Raw genomic sequence first — 19,696 nt, forward strand, 5'->3', positions numbered from 1 at the left:
TGATTTTTGTCATGATTTTTTTTTTTTATTCCTTCTTATTATATTCTTTTTTCTGTTGTTTTCAATTTCTTTGATTCTTGAGTCAAAAGTTTTTTTTTGAAATTTCTAATTCATTTGTAAATTGGAAAAAACTCAAGAAAAAACCGTTTTCAACACTATTTGCAATGAAAACATATAATGATTGACAAGTTTTTGTGTGTTGGTGTGATAAAAGGTGGGTTCCCTTCAGGGCTTCAAGGCGACCAATCGACCAACAACTATGAACCAAAATATTCATCATATATATCTGATGTGTTGATGATGATGATAGAAGATCGGAAGACAAATTTTTTTTTTAGAAATTTGTTCTGTTTAAAAACGATGTGTAACAATGAATCGATGAATGAATGAGTGAATAAATTCGTTGGGGTATATATCTTGAAAATCTTTGAACCTTGAATAACAAAAAAAAAAGAAAATATTGATCATCAACATCTAAAGGTGGGCACACCTTTGGCCGCGAAAAATCTCGCTGTTTTTATTTTGTTTGTGTGTGTGTGTGTGTGTGTGCGTGTGATACATATGTGTACTGTATTCAGGTTTAAGGTGTGTGTGTGTGTGTGTGTCAATATTGGATTGTTGTTGTTGTTTGTTTCCATAGAAAGGTAGGCGATGATGGTGATTATGATTATGATTATGGTTATGATGATTGGTGGGAGATTTTTTTTTCGTTTATATAAAACAAGAAGAAAAAATGATGGGGGATACCAAACAAAAAAAAAAAAAAAAAAAGAAGGGAGTTGTGTGTGTGTAAAGCTTTAGATTTATTCATTTAAATTTTCAAGTTTTCTGACAACATAATAAACCAGCAGCAACAGCAGCAGCAGTCGACAAGCAGAAAGAAGAAATAATGACTTATCTTTATCATCATCATAAGCCAATATTGTATATTGATTATAATAATTGTACTAAGTTTATTTGTATCATAATGAATGAATGAATGAATGAAAAAGAGATAAATCAAAACATCCAACACATTTATTTATTTATTCATTCATCCAGTTTTTTTTCCAGATCACTACAATGTAGTTTTTCCATCATAGAAAAACAAATGATGAAAAAAATTATTATTTTCAAATTGTTTGACACTTATTTTCTGATCAATTTGTTCTAGATTGTAATCTAGATTAGATTTTTGTTTTTTTTTCTTTTTTTTTGAAAAAAAATTCCACAAACATCATCATCATCATCGTCATGATACAATCGATTAAATGAAATTGATTTCAATTTATATCAATTTAAATTGATCGTATATATGTTGAACATTATCATCATCATCATCGTCGTCGTCGTGTTACTATCATTATCATTATGTAGAACATTGTCGATTGACATTCAACCCGAAAAATAAAATAACAGAAAAAAAATTGTAACTATGAAACCACGAACACCACACACACACACACAAGCACATCTTTGTCCAATGTTTTTTCATTCATTTATCCCCGTTTTTATCATGCCATTAATCATGATTGAACATTTTGTTTTATATTTGTACTTTGATTTCTGTGCAAGCAATTCGTGTTTATGTAATAAAAATACACATAATACATACTGAGAATGATACAACAATTGATGGTGAAGAAGAAGAAAGCCCCAAAAAAAACCGATTCAAACCAAAGTCAAGAAGAAAAATAGATCAAATCTAAGGGAAACAATCATGCACACACACACACACAAATACACGCGGGTAAACTCTTTTGTCTTGAACGTTTTAATTTTTTTTTTTTACTTGCTTGCGTTACAATTTACTTATTTCGGACAATCTTTAATACTTCAAATTGTATGGAAAAAAAATTGATCATTCTTGCTAAATATAGGCCACTGATCGATCGATCGATCGATTTTGATCGATTTGTCCGATCAATTTAGAATTTGATTGTATTTTACTAAAAAAACACTTTGCTGGATTTGATTTTTTATTTGTTTCACAATCTTTAAAGATTTTCCATGGTTAAAATGAGAATATCAATTTATTGAAATTGTTTTTTTTTCTGTATTATATTTCACCTGGTCGGAAGTATTGAATTTGTACTTTCAATTTTTTTTTATTTCTATTTCATATTAGTTTGATCATCATAATAATGAATTTACTATTATAAAGTAACGATTCAATGATTCTATATTCTAAATTGTCACAACATTGACAAAGGAATATGAATTAGTTTTGAATGAAATTATTTATGTTATATGAATATGAATTATTTAGTCGATTCTATTCAAAATTTAACCAAGAATATGAATTCAAATGAATGGATACAATATGAAAACATTAAAATTTTATGGTTCAACGATAACGAATTCAAGGGACAATTCTACGGTTGACAGATATTTTTTTTTCTTGCTTTAATTTTGCTTCATTCACTAAAGCGATGAGCATATGTAGGACATTTAAATTTTTATTTTAATCTCCGTCAATCCTACACGCTTCGTTACATTCAACTGGCATTAATAATCAACCAAAATTGTCTAAGAATTTTGGCGACAAAAACAAATTTGATTCAAACAGGGAAAAAAATATGGATTTTTCACGGACTTGCAAGGCAATTTTAACACACACACACACACGCACGCATATTGTTCACAATTTTTTTTTTGACTTCTTCAATTTTGATCCAATTTTAATTTTTATGTATTGTTCACTTGATTCAACACAAAACACGATCAATATGATCGGTGTGTTTCATTGAAAAGATGATGAACAATATCAATAAATGCACACAGAAATTACCAAAAAATAATTCCCACCAAATTCATTCATACAAAACGAAAAAATTATGAAAAAAAAATTAATGGCAACAGTGTGTGTGTGTGTGTTTGATGATGTTGCGACCACCATGAAATTCAATGTGAATTATGAAAAATTAATTTATTTGTATGAATTCTGAAGAAATTATCATTGAAAATATGTCTATAAGAATTTTCAAATTAATTTCCGTTCATTTTATTGAGAATTATTTTCACACTATAGTTAGTGTCAATTTTATGATTGAAATCAGCAAATTGTGAAAAATGAAATTTCAATTTAATTCACTACCTGTAACTGAGAAAGTATGAAATTTTCAATAAAATTTATGTTCGAATGAAGCTAAATTAATGAATTATTTTTGTTTTCTTTTTAAAAGTTACGACAAATTCAAATAATTGATTTTTTTCCACCTTCAAAATTTATTTTGACCACACACAGTAGCAAGTGAATATATTTTCGTTATATGTTCGTCGATAATCTATTATTTCTGAGTTTTCAAAGAAAAGTTTTTTTTCTCCTTGATTTTATCTTCAATTGTTTTGATTTGAAAATAAATCAATTATACACAAACAGAAACCGAACGATGATGTGCATGTCCAGATTAATGTTCAGTTCATAATGGCTGATGATCATTGAAATGAGTAAATTAACTCTAGCCAAAAAAACAAAAAAGAAACATTCATGAATTGAGCTACAGCTAAAGATAGAACAAATGATTTCAGCTATCAGCATCATCATCATCATGATTTTCATTTACAATCCTCTATTGTAATTTTTCATCATGTTGCTCGTGTTCAATGTAAATTTTCTTAATTTTTATTCAAGACAAAAAATTTTTTCATCTAATTGAATTTTGAACTTTTTTCATTAAAATTTCTTGTCAATTTTAAATTAAATCAAAAATTTATTGCTTCAATAGAAACAAAAGAAAAATTTTTAAATTTCAAATAACATTCAGCCATTCTTTTTTTTGAATTGAACTCGATTTACTATTTTTTTTTTCGTTCTAAAAGAAAAACAATGTTCAATTACCATCATCATCATCATCATTGTTTAAAGAATCTATTCATCGAAATTTATGCCATCAATATCAAGAATAATGATTTAAACGTGGAAAAATTTGATGTTTTGACGTTAAAAATCACAACGCATTTCTTTTTTTTCTCTATTGAAGGAACAGCAAGTAGAAAAAAAACCAGAATTTACTGCAATAAATTGAATCGGATTGCATTGAACGATGGATGATGACGGCAAAGATAATGAAAAAATCACAGCAGGCAATTGCTATGGTGATCATCACTTGTTGTTATTATTGTGAAAGACCGTTTTACGCTTTTCCTTTTTTTTCATTTTTATTCTTCTCTTATCGAACTTACAAAGATGATGATCAAAATATTTTTGTTTTTTCAGTGAACATCAAAACAAAAACGAAAAAGAAAATTACATCGATAAAAAAAAGAATTCTACAGACAATTCTGATTCATTTTCGATTTGGTGCTTGATTAATTTGAAAATTTTTCTTTTTTTTCAAGAAAAAAAATTTTTGTCGTCCAATCCTCCCAGGTATGATGATGATGATGATGAATCACCTTAAATGGCAGAGAAACATAATTTGATTTGACAACATGATGAAGTTGATGATGATGAAATCAAACTTTATGAACTTTCACTTTGTATGAGTTTTTGGACAGCATGATAATGACTAATTGGTAGGAGCATCATCATATTCAACACCAGTATAATGATTTGATCATATCAAATCACACCGAAAAGATGAAATTTCACAAAGACAAAAGACCGGTAGCTAAGCCAAAATGAGTATGAGAGTGAGCGAAATCAAGAGAAAAAAAATTATTCATATCTACATAGTCTCGGATTTGATTATCATCATCATTTTACGATGATGAAATCAAAAAAAAATATAAAAATATTGAATAAAGAGAAAAAAAAATTATGTCACAAGTCAAAGGTCATCATCATGATTTAGGCGTGTCCATTCAGTGTTGTAAAATATTGAAATTGATGTTCACTTTTTTTCATTATCATCATCATCATCATCATCATAATCATTTTTATAATGTCTTGTACATAGATACACACGTGTGCACCTGTGGTGTGTATACTTGGTTGTTCTATTGTTTGTTGAAAATTTATTTTCAGATGTAATTTTAAATTAAAATTTCCATTTTATTTTGATTGAAATTTTCTAAAATTTTCTCGACATTTCATCTTAATCATAATCTAAATTATAGTTCCGATTGACTTTATTGAGGTGTGGTTGCTACCAATCCATCTATTGTTTTGTGTTTTATGTTTTTGTAAGATTTATTCTTCACTTTATCATAATATAGAACCCTTCTTCTTTGTAATCAAAAAAAAACTATTTCCGGTGAGATTTCTTTAAAAGCCTTTATTTTCTTTTCTTGATTCCTGTTGAATTTGGGTGAACTAAATAAATATGAAAAAAATATGACAGTAGCATGCACGAGAAAAAAAATATGAACATAAAATTCGGGTTCAACCCAAAAAAGGTCATTGAACAAATTGTTGATTGCATTTCGTTTTCTGTTTGTTGTTTGTTCATCATTGTCGATTGATTCAAAAGAACTTCATTTCAACCTACATGATTTTTCTTTTCTTCTTTTGTTCACAAATTCATTTGGATTAAGGGGAAAAATTAATTAATTACATACATTTCCACTTTGATTGATAGATGTACACGTGCACAAAAGCTCGTACAAATTGACAAAAAAAAAGAAAATGGAGAAAATTTTCATTAGCACATTTGCATTCAAATAGATAAATGTCTCATCCATCATTTATATTTGTTTTATTATTATTATATTATGATATACCAACAAACAAACAAACAAACAAAAATTCAAATTTCCGCATCCACATGATGAGAAAAAGATTCATTTTCGATCCATCAATTCATATATACAAAACATAGTCATTTTTCTTTTTGAAATGAATGGACACATCTTCAATATACTGACATTTGTATCACACCAATAAAGAAGAAAAAAAAAACATTGACAAGATTGATTGTGTTGTTGAACATTCTCGCCCACCATCATCGAATAGATTTTTTATTTTTTTAAGTATTTGTAATGCGTTGGCGGTGATGATGATGATGATCATCATCATCATCATAGCTTATTGTTATAAATTTTTTCGCCCAAGTGATATATTGTCGATCTGTAATTTGTTTTTGGTTGACACCAAACACCCATTGATTTCGATTGACACAATGCAAATGAATTTTTTTATTCTCATTTGAAATTTATAAAAATCCATGATGATGATATTGACATTTTAACCTATTTAATTTTTTTTTCTTTTTTTTCAAAAAAAAAAAAAATCTAATTTATAGATGTACCAGATCCACCGGGCAAACCATTTATAATGTCATTTACATCTCGTTCAGTGAATTTATCTTGGGCACCAAGTTTTAATTCACATAATTCACCGGTATTGAATTATATTATTCATACAAGGTAAATTGAAAGAAAATGGAAATATTCCTGCATATTAAATTTCATTTGTTACATAATAATTTTCTATTGAAAATAGAATCGGTGAAAATGGTGATTGGGATAGTATGAATGGCATTTCCACATTGGATAATCGTACCGAATATTATATTGATAAATTACAACCATTCACTGTATATTCATTTCGAGTCATTGCAGTCAATGCAATCGGTGCTAGTCAACCAAGTAAAGAATCCTATTATACTGTTACATTACGAGAAAGTAAGTACACTGCCCAATTCTATTTATAATTTTAATGAATTTTTTTCCCCTACAGTTCCAGACGGAATTCCCATTGGATTTCGTTGCGTAAACAAATCATCATCATCATTGAGTTTGGAATGGCATCCACCACCAAGGAATACAATTCATGGTGAATTTATTGGCTATCGTTTACGTTATCATAAAAATGGAAATTCAGCATCTTTATTGGTGTTACATGAACGTGAAATCACTATTGGTGATCCGGAAGCAAGGGTAAGCTTATTAAAAAAAAATTTAAATTCAAATGGATATTCGTACGCCATCTTTGAATGATGATTCAAATCATTCTTCAATGAATGAATGGTGATGATGGTGATCATCGTCGACGACGAGCAAAATGAATGTTTTGCAAGCTTCATACATACATAATGCTTCACACATACAACAAACAAACGATCCGAATCAAAACCGAAACAAGTTGTGAAATTCATTCATTTCATTTTTTGTTTACGTCGTGATCACCAACTCGCCACAGAAAAAAAAACATTCAACATTCTTGTTCGTTCGCCTTCTTCAAAGTCCAACAGCTGAAACCAGAAAAAAAAGATGGCAGAAAAATCCACGGTTCATTCATTCATGATCTAAAATTTTTTTTTTTACGTCAAAGTTAATGTTCTTTGTCGATTGTATGACCACTACAACAGTGGTAGAAAAATTCAATCCGAACCGATCTGATTCATAAACAATGATCCCCGCCTTGTTGGCAATGTTGATGTTATATAATCAACACACAACAACGAAATGAAAAACCGATAGCTCCACAGGTCAATAACTGGTTCAATGGAAAAATGTGTTATAATATATTGAATATTCAATTCAAAATTGAATGAAATTTTTCGAATATAGATAGAATAATATAAAACCAAAATTTTCAACGTGTCTTTTCTTCTTTTTGTCATCTAAATTCGTGTTTAAATCATCAATGATCAAATTTTACATCGACAATGATTCAAACATTTTTACTGTTCATTAAGCAAACTTTTTTATTGTAAAAAGACATCATCTTCATCTTTTAGCCATCTTCTATCCAATTGTTGTAAGAAGATATTGTTCTATGACTGGAACAACAACAGCAACGAAAAGAAACTTTTCTTGAAACATTGAACATCTGCATCTTTGTAGTAGCTCGATTTATATTGTTGACCTATGTTCTTTTCGCAAGTGGTAGTAGTTGTTGGAGCAACTAAAAGTAGCCAAAGGTTTTTTTCCATAGATGATGATTATATGTTGAATGAATGAATGAATAAATGAGAAAGACAAGAGAAATTTGCCGAATATCATCATCATCATACTCGTTTGTCCTACTTTGTTTTGTTGCCTTGTTGATGCAAAAATCGTTCCAAAAAACAAAACAAAAAAAAAACAAATCATTTATAATTCAACACATTTTTATCATTATCAAGAAAATTTGAAATTTTAATTGAATTTCGATAAATCCAAGATCATCCACTACTTTTTAATAATATTCATGTGATCTTGAATCATTTCGACAACATTTCTTTGCTATAAATTGATCTTTCAACATTTTACAATGATGATGATTCAAATTATAATCTTATAGAATAACTCTTTCGCAAAGAATTTCTGTTAAAATCTCACAATTGGAATTTATTTTTTTTTTTTGGCGCCCTTTTGATTTGATTTTTTTTCTATCCATTTATTTATTTCGTTCTATCATTTATCATTGACGATAGCAATACAAACATAATAAATAAATAAATACAGAGACACAAACACCAAAAAAAAATCCTCATTTCATTGATCAATGTGTCCACAGTTTTGTTGTTGTTATTATTTACAATCATCATCAACATTTAAAATATCAAACAAAATAGATAAATCACTGTCGTTACGATGGAAACATCATTTTCGACGACAACATAAACAAATTGAACGACAACCTTACGTTCTGTGTCGAAAATCATCACCATCATCATCTTCACGATCAATATGGCACAATACAAGGATAATTATTTGTCTGTTATCTAATATTTTGATTTCATTATTTTTTTTTCATCTCGTTGTTGCTAACGATGAATTGCAAATACCAACACCTTCATCATCAATGTCAACGAATGTTTCGACAACAACAACAACAACAACGAAATTGGCGCCGATTATTATTACAACGACCGGATTGCCACCTACACAGAATTATACCATAAGAAATCTGGAACCATATACCGAATATTTTGTAACGTTACGGGTATTCAATCCAAAAGGTGATGGTCCAGTTGCTACATTGGCAGCTACTACAGATGAAGGAGGTATGTGATTTTTATATCAATTTTCGAAGTAAAATTATTAAATTAAATTTTTTTTCTTTTTTAAAATTATATATAGTTCCATCTCCACCACGAAATGTTACTGTACAACGGGTAAATAATCTTATGGCACGTGTACAATGGTCCGAACCATTACAACCGAATGGCCGTATTATCGGCTATCATATCTATGTTCATAATATGGCTGCTAATCTAACTGAAGTGAAACGCTTTCAAACATCTGATCTATCTCAACATTTGATGGAATATACAATTCATAATCTAAGTACGGATAATAATTTCTTTAAATCGATGCAAAATCTAAAATCTATTGATCTTCTTCCTATTAGAACCATTTACACAGTATAAAGTTTGGACCAAAGCATATACGGAACGTTCGGAAGGTGAAGCTTCAAGAACGATTGAATTTCGTACAGATGTTTCTGGACCATCAGCACCATATATTTCTAATCTTACTTGTGAAGGCGATGATGCTCTCATTGTTCAATGGACTCGTCCGGAACGATTTTATCATAAAATTGATTATTACTTTGTATATTATCGTTCCGAACATGATTCGGATGATAATTTTGACGAAATTCCTATAAATATACCCGGTTTTGATACATCATTTGAACATTATGTAAGCAAATTTCTTTTCTTGTTAAAATCGATCCAATATCTCTAAACTTTTATTGTTACTTTCCATCAGACTAAAATAACCAATTTGACAAAAGGAACTTTGTATGAAGTCAAAGTTCAAGGAGCAACGCGAAGTCTAAAAGAAAGTAGTAAACTTTATCGTGGTGATTTTAGTGAATCACGTAAAGTTATTCTTCAGAGTAAGTGTATCAGTAAGTTCTATCTTTTTCCTTCTTTATTAAATCTTACTAATCATGCCTATACTATCTGTCTCTCTATTTCTATCATGAATCTATCTTTTTCCGTCACACACACACACACAATACAAAACTAAATTATATTCGAATAATGTCTATCGAGCATTGGGGATTTCTTTATGGGCATTTGCATACGATAAATTGCCTAAATAACATCTTATTAATTCTTGATAATTTGAGGAGCTAAGATTAGAATCTAGATTAGTCATTGTGTTTTTTATTCGACCATTTTGATTATTCAACATCAATTAATTCAATGTTTTTATTGTTTCTTTAGGCTATGCATCTGGTTCGGATCTTATTTCGGCTTCATTAATGGCTGGATTAACATGCGCTCTATTGGCATTCCTACTGGCAGTGGCTAGTTTTTTTCTTTGGAGAAAATATTTTCAAGCTGCCTATTATTATCTTGATGATCCAGCTATTGGTGGTGGAAGTAATCCCCGATCATCACCAAATTTATCCGAAGTTTATATTGATGAAGCAGAATATCCACCAATATTGACTGGACAATGGTCAAGACATGTACAAGATTTACATTGTGATGGTGATATTGGTTTCACGCGCGAATATGAACAATTACAACGTTCGACCGAAGTACATGCCGATCGTCTTTCATCTGAACATTCACATATGGCTGAAAATAAAACAAAAAATCGTTACGTAAATATTGTAGCCTATGATCATACACGTGTACTGCTTAAACCATTACCTGGTCAAAAGAAAACTGGTCATGATTATATTAATGCCAATTATATTGATGTATGTCATTCAAATTAATATTTAAATAGACATTTATTTAATCATTTTTTTACTTTCCTTGTAGGGCTATCGTAAATCTCAAGCTTATATCGGCACTCAAGGTCCATTGCCGGCTACATTCGATGATTATTGGCGTATGATATGGGAACAACGAGTTTGCATTGTAGTCATGATTACCAATCTAATGGAACGTGGAAGGGTTAGTTTGAAACATTTTAATTGTTGTGATAAAAAATTGGCTATGAATTTGCTTGTGATTTCTTGTTGCTTGTGAATCTTATCGTCATTATGTGTTTTGCTATTATAATCATTTCCTACAGATTCAGATTTATTAATCTTAAAGATTGATACCTTTTTATTCTATTTTTCTTTCATCTCATTACTTCTTTCTCTCTCTCTTTCTATTTCTGATTTTTTCCATTTCTTTTTATTCTAAATTTTTTGAAAATTCAGAGCTATCTTCAGCGACATGCTGAACTGATGGATGATGGAGTGAGTATTTGTATCTCATATCCCTCATGTTTACCCATCTTCCTTTTTTGAGATTTGTCTGTGGTTTTCACTTAGAATTAGATATGTTTTTCAAAAAAAATTGATTGGCATTTGATCCTTCTTGCTTCATTAGTTTATAAAAAATGTTGAAATTCATGCTAACAAATGTTTTTCTAATTTCATATTCAAATTTACAGAGAAAATGTGACATGTATTGGCCAAAAGAAGGCACCGAAACGTATGGTATAGTGCAGGTTCGATTACTACAAGAAGTTGTAATGGCTACCTATACATTACGAACTTTTCATGTTAAAAATCTTAAAATCAAAAAGGTATTTTAAATCTAGGGAAATGAATTTTTTTCTGATTTCGATTTTACCACTTTAGAAACATGGAAATGAACGTACAGTTTACCAATATCATTATACAAATTGGCCTGATCACGGTGTACCGGAACATCCATTGCCAGTGTTGGCGTTTATTCGAAAATCAGCTGCAGCTAATCCACCCACTGGAGGGCCAATCATCGTTCATTGTTCAGCTGGTGTTGGCCGTACTGGAACTTATATTGTACTTGATGCTATGATGCAACAGATTAAACATCGTAATTGTATCAATGTATTCGGTTTTCTCAAGCACATTCGACAGCAACGAAATTTCCTCGTACAAACAGAAGAACAATACATTTTCATACATGATGCATTATTGGAATTTCTTGATGCAGGTGATACCGAAGTACCATCAACGCATTTATTACGTTATTTACAAACATTACAAACCGGTGGTGAACCAAAATTGAATGGTACCGATAATGGATTGATACCATCAACAATGGATAAACATAGTCATTGGCCATTACTTGAACGACAATTTCGTATGGTCACCCAATTTAAAGCAAAAGATTTTAATGTTGTTTCGGCATTAAAGCCATGCAATAAGCCTAAAAATCGTTCATTGAATCTGATTCCTTTGGAAGCACATCGTGTTCATATTCTACCACGTACACCTGGTGCTGAAGGTTCTGATTATATTAATGCTACATTTTTGACCGGATTCAGTCGACTTCGTGAATTCATCATTACACAACATCCAATATGGGATACGGTCCCAGATTTTTGGCAAATGATTTGGGATCATAATGTACAAACAATAGTGATGCTTTCATCCGTGATCGATGAGAAAGAATTTCCACAATTTTGGCCAGATAAAGAAGATGAAGCCGATTATGGTTCATTTAAAGTGAAATTAATTGAAGAATCACGTCTGATGTTGAACTGTGAAAATGGTGGCGTTGGGGGAGGCTGTCCCAGCGGAGCAGGTTTCATTACTAAACGTGATTTAATGTTACAATCGACTCAAGATGATTATGAACTATGTTGTCGATTAGTACATTGTTCTGATTGGCCTGAACGACAGCCATTGGCACAGGTTTTTGATCTCATAAAAATTGTCCAAGATTGGTGTACATCCGATACTGTCACATCATCCGGTGTATTAGGACCGGTAGTTGTAGTGGATAAATTTGGTGGAACCGAAGCGGCCACATTTGCCATATTGACCACTTTATATAAGCAGCTCAATTTTGAAGATTGTGTGGATGTTTATATGTATGCTAAACTATATCATCTACGACGGCCAGGTATATGGCGTTCACAGGATGATTATCTGTTTCTATATCGTGCTTTGGAAGCATTAGTATCCTCATCTTCAACCGTACAATATACGAACGCACAAACACCACAATCCGGTTCCGGTACTAATGTCAATACATTAACAAGTACATCATCGGCAACACATTTAATGGGTTCAAATACACCACCTCCATTAACAACGTCGTCAACGCCCAACGAAGCATTGGCACAATCATATGCAACATTACCACGTGTTAGTTCACGTAATAGTCAACAACAAACGCAGCACAATCAATTTGGAACAAGAGGACCAATTAATTTAGATCAACAACAGCAAACACATTACGTTAATCAACATCAACATCATCATCATCACAATCATCAACAACATGATATTTCACCAATCAATCATCATCAAGCTGTATCACAGCCACAACAACAACATTATCATCAACATCCAACTGTACATCAAAATCGTAATCGTACACCATCACCATTTATGTGTGATAGTCCACAGCAATTATTATCGGTACAAGCTACAACCGGAACAGCTGGTTATAATTCCTATCATATATCGATGATGTCTACAGCTAACGCTAATGTTGAACAAGCAAATCAGATTGTCCATTCATAACATACATAGACATTATGAAAATCAAATATCATCAAAATCTAAATTTCAACGATACTCAACGAATGAAACGACAATGGTATACAGAACAAAAAACCATTTTGCTCAACCAATTTTAGGTGAATTTTAGAACTTAAACAATTGCAATTTTTCACAACAATCGTCGCCAATATATTATTTTAAAAATTTTTACGTCACATATATATGCTTTACATACGTACACAGCTCTACCAAAAAAAAAAGAAAAAATTATTATAATCAATTATTTGTTGTTATATCATTGTTATGATCGTGAAGAAATGAAACAATCACCCAGAAATGATATATGTTATATTAATCAATGAACGATTCCCCAAACTACACTGCTAGAATTTACTGATTTCATTTCTCATTTTATTCATTATTTTCCCTTTGTTTTCTTTTTTTGATTGCAATTTTCAGAATTTGATTTTTTTTCTCTTGTGAATTTAAATTTGATGCTAACCGACACTGCTGCTGTTGCTGCTGAAAATGATGATGATACAAAGCAAAAAAAAAAATGTGTAGAATTTTTTTTATGTAAATTTTATTTGCATCCATTTTCTTTTGATATATTTTATTTAATTTTGATTTCATTATTTTTTTTTCTCCTGTAAATTTTCTTTTGTTCCCTTTTTTTACCATTCTTATGTTACTAACTTTCTTTACATTCGACAATTCATACGCACAGCATGTTTTAAACACAAACAATTTGCATTTTTTCTCCCCCTTCATTGTCATATTCTTTTCAAATTGAAAACAGATTTAGTAAATAAAATTATTGTTTAAAATTATAAAAAAAATCATTCAATCATATATGATGACTATTGATTAATTCTTCTTGGCCATGATCGATTTTTAATAATTTTATTTTTAGATTCAATCAAAAGATGGCAATCTCGTTTGGTTTTTACATTAATACATTAATTTTTTGTTATTGAAATCAATTTGTTTTATCACCATTGGATGGCATCATTGTACATCATGTGAAGCTACATTTTCTTTCGGTTATATCCACCAGTCTTTTATTTTCGATTTCACGCCGTCGTTATATAATCATTATCAGGGCCGTTGTCCCATCCAATCAACTTGAATGGCAGTAGCCGAAGCTAAGTTAACAACAACAACAACAAAAAAATAGTATAGTCGCGCCGTCGTCTATTTCACCACCAAAAAAAAAGAAATAAAGAACCATGTAATTTCGTTTCGGATTTTTTTTCTTCTTTATTTTTTGTCTTCTTGATTCGAGTGGTTCTAGGGATTTTTTTTTCTTCCAGTTTCTATAGATAAAATAAAAATAAATAGTAGAAAAGGGCATTGGCACCCAAAAAAAAAAAAAAAAATTTCCATTTCATTTCACGATCGAACAGTAGTAGTCAAGGAAAAAATAATATATTAATATCAATCTTTCAACATAAAAAAAAGAACAAAGAGATCGATTCGTACAATTCTAAACTTTTTTTTTGGAAATAAAAGAAATTGCAAGAATTATATCATTTTATTCAGAAAAAAATAATAAATATTAATATTGCCACATGACTAGGGTTCGAAGACCGAAAAGATCCATATAGATTTTGTATTTACCATAATGTTTGTTTGTTGTTTTATTTGTGGCAGCGATAGTGGTAAACTAAATCAAAGATGATTCGAACAAAAAAATATAATAAAACCAGGCGAATAAATTGTACCGAGAATTAAAAAAAAAAATCCTTTGTGTACCTTGTATGTTTACACACACACACGCACACACTAAAAATTATTTTCTGATCCCGAAACAAAGGAAAGGAAAACACGAATATTCTTATGTCTCATGGGAAATTTCTTTGTGAAAATGTGAATGAATTTCAATTGAATAAAACGCACAAAAATATTCACGAACCTATTCTTTATGAAAAAAAAAGAAAATTTCGTAATCTTGATTATTCAGTATTATATATATTTTATTGAATTCTATTTTGTACATTTAATCTTTTTTTCGGAAAAAAAGTGAGAAATTTTTTCAAAATATTAGAAATATATCGAAATTTTTCATCAGGAAAAAAATTCACACATTATTTTTTTATTTTTTTTTTTTTGGAATTTTGTGACCACATAATTTATTTTTATTCAACTAAAAATGAACAACAATAATGATGGTGATGGCGGCAAAGATATGGTGTGACCTTGCAGTTGGTCGTTGGTCTTTCGTTCGTTGTTGTCGTCGGACGATCATAACCATTATTGTACCGTCATCGTAGAATGTGAATGAGAAAGATGGTGAGATCTGGTGGCTTGTTGATTGGCTATATACGATAATGATAATGATGATGTGAATCAATGTCGATTCAATGCCATATACTGAATATTAAATCTTTCAACTCTTAAAGTGTATTTGAAATTATGGCAATCTAGAAATCTTTCCATACACACACACACACAAACGCATATAATCGATGCAAATAATGCGATCGATTGAGATGAGATCTGAGATTTACCTAACCAATATATTTTCATTCAACTAGAAAAAAAATTTTGAATCAGAATCTGATTATTTCTTTATATTCGTTATTTTCATTTCATGATGAACGGCCCAAGGGAATTCTATTTGCACGAATGAACCAATTGATAGGTTATTTGGATTATGAATTCAATGCTTCAACATTATTATTTAATGGAATGATTTTTTCCTTTCAATTTAGAGTTATCAAAATTTTTGTACATTACCCAGCAACAACAATCAAAGCAATGCATGCAGCAATGAAATTTATTGATAAACAGACAATTTACCCATTCAATGACAACATTCCAAGCAAAGGAAAAAATTTAATAATGAAAATGGCTTGAATCACAAACTTTATTTTCTCGGTTGAATGTATCCATCAACAACATCTGTGCTACTGTAGCCATTTATGTTATGCTTGGTAAAAGGCAAAAAGAAAAAAAATTTTGGGAATTCAAGGACGATTATGGAAAAAAAGGTTCCCTAAGTTTTTTCCCTAGCTATTAAATTTATTATCATGTGTGTGCGTGTATGTGTTTTGAGTGCAATAATAAATTCTGTCCAAGGTTCTTTGGCCTTTTCAAGGTTTTCAATAGCAGCAGTTGATGCATATATGGATGTTAATGAAATGGCTACATTAAAGGAAAGAAAAAGAATGCCCCATAAGGAAAAAAAAATAAAATAAACTCGAATGATTTTATTTCTCCTGGGTTTTTTTTAAAAATTTTTGGTTTGCTTCGTTGACTTTTTTTCTTTCTTTTTTTCTTGTTTTAATTGGGACTATTGGTGTTTTTTTTTTTTTTTGGTTGATGATCGTTTGATCGCATAGAAAAGGTTTCAGAATTGCCATTGAATTGTTTTAGAATTTTCTCCTTTGTTGTTGTCGTTTTTTTTATTATCTGTTCGTTTACTTTTTGTTTTTTTTCTGATGTTTTATAGTGGAAAAAAAATTATTTTATTAATCGTTACCATTTCATCAATTTAGTAAATTGACTAAAATTCCACTAAAGGGTACCGGGTGGTTTTCGGTGAAATCTGCCCCCAAAAATTTTATTTTTTTAAAATGTTAGTCATGTCCATTGATGATTCTCGAGATGGTTTTTAGTTCATTCGGTCCACCCACTTCCGGTAAAATCGCGAAAAACAACGCGATTTTTCCAGATCTCACTAACTATGAGGTGGTATGCCTCAATTTTTTCTCACGATAAAACTGATCTAATCAACATTTTATTCTGAAAATATCAAAGAAAAATATTTGGTGGAACATGTTCGAAAATCCGGAAATCCATTTTTTCACCATGTAAGTCTATGGAATTCATCATGTGATATCCACAACGTAAGTGTTTATGATGTTCACCACGTAAGTGTATGGTGTTCATTATGTAAGTCTATGATATTGTGCATATTGCAATGGCAATCGATGATGGTCTGAACTAAAAACATCCTGATACATTGTTGAAGGATTTTATTGCTCATGTATTAAAATGTGTATGATAAGAATCAATCGCACAAAATCTCTGAATCCAAGATCCAATACAAAAATATCACCAGGTTGCAAAATAGTGGATAAGCCATTAGTTTCTTGGAGAAGAACTGTTAAAGCAACTTGAACTTTATTCATCATACATACACATTGCTCACATATATAAACGACACATTTATACATGTAGTTAGTTGATTGTTTTCTTCTCTACACGAACACACACCATCATCACATCACCATTCGTTTGTTCTTTTTCTATCGATATCATTTTCTATGTGCTCTCTCTGTTTTTCCATTTATGTTTACATTTATTATTTTCGGCTAAATTAATTAAACGACATTATTAAATAATTTCAACAAGAACTTTCAATATTTAGGCATCATTAAGTTTGGTGTTAAATAGCCCTGGAACGAATGATTCACCTGATCATGTCCATGAGCCACCTCGAATGCTGTACCCAATGATGATGATCAAAGGAGCTGATGGCCGCTTCGAAAAAGAACAGTTACTAAGTATGATTTGGCCTTTCAACCATCTGATCTCGAATTTCATATCAAAAAACAATTTAAACATCGAGCACGAGATTGAACCAATATATTCATCTTCAATGATGATAATGATAGTCCTTAACACTTTAGGGACTCACGAATTTTTAATGCTATTTTATGAGATCTTGGCATCCATATATAGATGACGTGATACTAATTCTGAACATTGATAATAATGAAACACACTTATTCGCGAACATATTTTTTATGTTGGAATATAATGAATGTAATGAATTATGCCAACAATTGATCAGTAGAATTATAGAAACAATAGTTCCACATTGTGTATAAATACGTAATTGTTATAGAACATTATATACTTGAATGACCTTTGCTTTACCCATTTGTATACGTTATTTTGTTCTTGTGCTTTTCTTATTTTATTTGCATATCATACACATTTTAATACATGAACAATAAAATCCTTCAACAATGTATCAGGATGTTTTTAGTTTAGGCTATCATCGATTACCATTGCAATATGCACAATATCATAGACTTACATAATGAACACCATACACTTACGTTGTGGATATCACATGATGGACTCCATAGACTTACATGGTGAAAAAATGGATTTCCGGATTTTTGAACATGTTCCACCAAATATTTTTCTTTGATATTTTCAGAATAAAATGTTGATTAGATCAGTTTTATCATGAGAAAAAATTGAGGCATACCACCTCATACTTAGTGAGATCTGGAAAAATCGCGTTGTTTTTCGCGATTTTACCGGAAGTTGCTGGGCCAAATGAACTAAAAACCATTTCGAGAATCATCAATGGACATGACTGACATTTTAAAAAAATAAAAACTTGGGGGCAGATTTTGACCGAAAACCACCCGGTACCCTTTTCTTTCATGTTTAATGTCGATGTCCACGATGATTTGAAATACCAATACATTCCAATGTACACATTATCACCATCGTATTGCCATTGTTGTTGGAAAAAAATAGTCAAAAAAAAAAAAAAAAAAAAATTATCACGCATGTACGAACATATTTGAGAATCACAAGCTAATGAAAAGAAAATAAAATCCAACAAACAACGATAAGTTCAATAACCCTTTTTTTTTCTTTAGTCTGGTTCGCCAACACCAACGATGATGAACCATCATTGACGTTGGCAACAAACAAACAACCATTTATCCACCATCCAACATTTTTAGGTTCATTACAGAAGTAATAATAAAATTGGTTTTTTTTACTGCCATTTTTTCAATATGATGATAATGATTCGAATACTATCCACATTTTGTATACAATGCGCAATCACATTTTCACTTTATATAAAGAATAGTATATGATGATGATGATTTGTGCTAAATGTAGCGAAATCGTGTGTTCAAATACAATCGATTGTTTTGTGGATAGCAGCACATTTCTGGCATGAGAAGAACCTGATTCTTTCATTCATTCATTCATTGGTAATTCTGATCTGTATATTATTTTGTTGTCTTGTTACTAACCGACCAAATACGCATGTGTATTGAACGAATTGGATACTATAGTATATACCAGTAGTACCACTACTATACCATCTTCATAACAATATCCAAAGTTCATATCCAAAATGCATTCTGCTATCTAAAAATGTAGCAATTGTTGAAGGACATTTTGGATTTAAATTCACACTTTTTAGCTATATGCGTGAATTCATCATCATCATCATCATTTTTTTAATGTTCTTATTGTGTGATAAAAAAAAAATATCGAAAATATTACTCTTGTCTACTGTTCGTTCAAGGACTTTTTCCAAATAATAATTATATGGATGTACAAAAAAAAAACATATATGAACCATTCATATCCATCTATCATATGAATTAAAGAATAATGAATTTTGGAGTTTTGTGAATTTTTTAAATTTCTTTTCGTTTTCGTGTTTATTTATCATTA

General features: G+C 30.3%; 1 protein-coding gene across 4 annotated transcripts in view; it reads left to right on the forward strand.

Annotated features, from left to right (window-relative positions):
• Ptp99A (Protein tyrosine phosphatase 99A) overlaps positions 1-14,088 on the forward strand; it is a 37,640-nt gene extending 23,552 nt beyond the window's left edge. The window contains exons 4-15 of one of the 4 annotated variants that reach the window (XM_075734202.1): positions 6,165-6,288; positions 6,365-6,546; positions 6,602-6,801; positions 8,741-8,855; positions 8,932-9,138; positions 9,203-9,495; positions 9,565-9,706; positions 10,029-10,513; positions 10,578-10,712; positions 10,967-11,005; positions 11,203-11,337; positions 11,393-14,088. In XM_075734202.1, coding sequence (XP_075590317.1) covers positions 6,165-6,288; positions 6,365-6,546; positions 6,602-6,801; positions 8,741-8,855; positions 8,932-9,138; positions 9,203-9,495; positions 9,565-9,706; positions 10,029-10,513; positions 10,578-10,712; positions 10,967-11,005; positions 11,203-11,337; positions 11,393-13,270 — 3,935 coding nt within the window. In that variant the 3' untranslated portion in view covers positions 13,271-14,088. The remainder of the gene's footprint in view (positions 1-6,164; positions 6,289-6,364; positions 6,547-6,601; positions 6,802-8,740; positions 8,856-8,931; positions 9,139-9,202; positions 9,496-9,564; positions 9,707-10,028; positions 10,514-10,577; positions 10,713-10,966; positions 11,006-11,202; positions 11,338-11,392) is intronic. The other 3 variants (XM_075734211.1, XM_075734215.1, XM_047056079.2) reach the window with 3 other exon arrangements.
• The last annotated feature ends 5,608 nt before the right edge of the window (positions 14,089-19,696 follow it).

Source organism: Dermatophagoides farinae, chromosome 1 (assembly GCF_024713945.1).
Source record: "Dermatophagoides farinae isolate YC_2012a chromosome 1, ASM2471394v1, whole genome shotgun sequence".
NCBI classification, from domain to species: Eukaryota; Metazoa; Arthropoda; class Arachnida; order Sarcoptiformes; family Pyroglyphidae; genus Dermatophagoides; species Dermatophagoides farinae.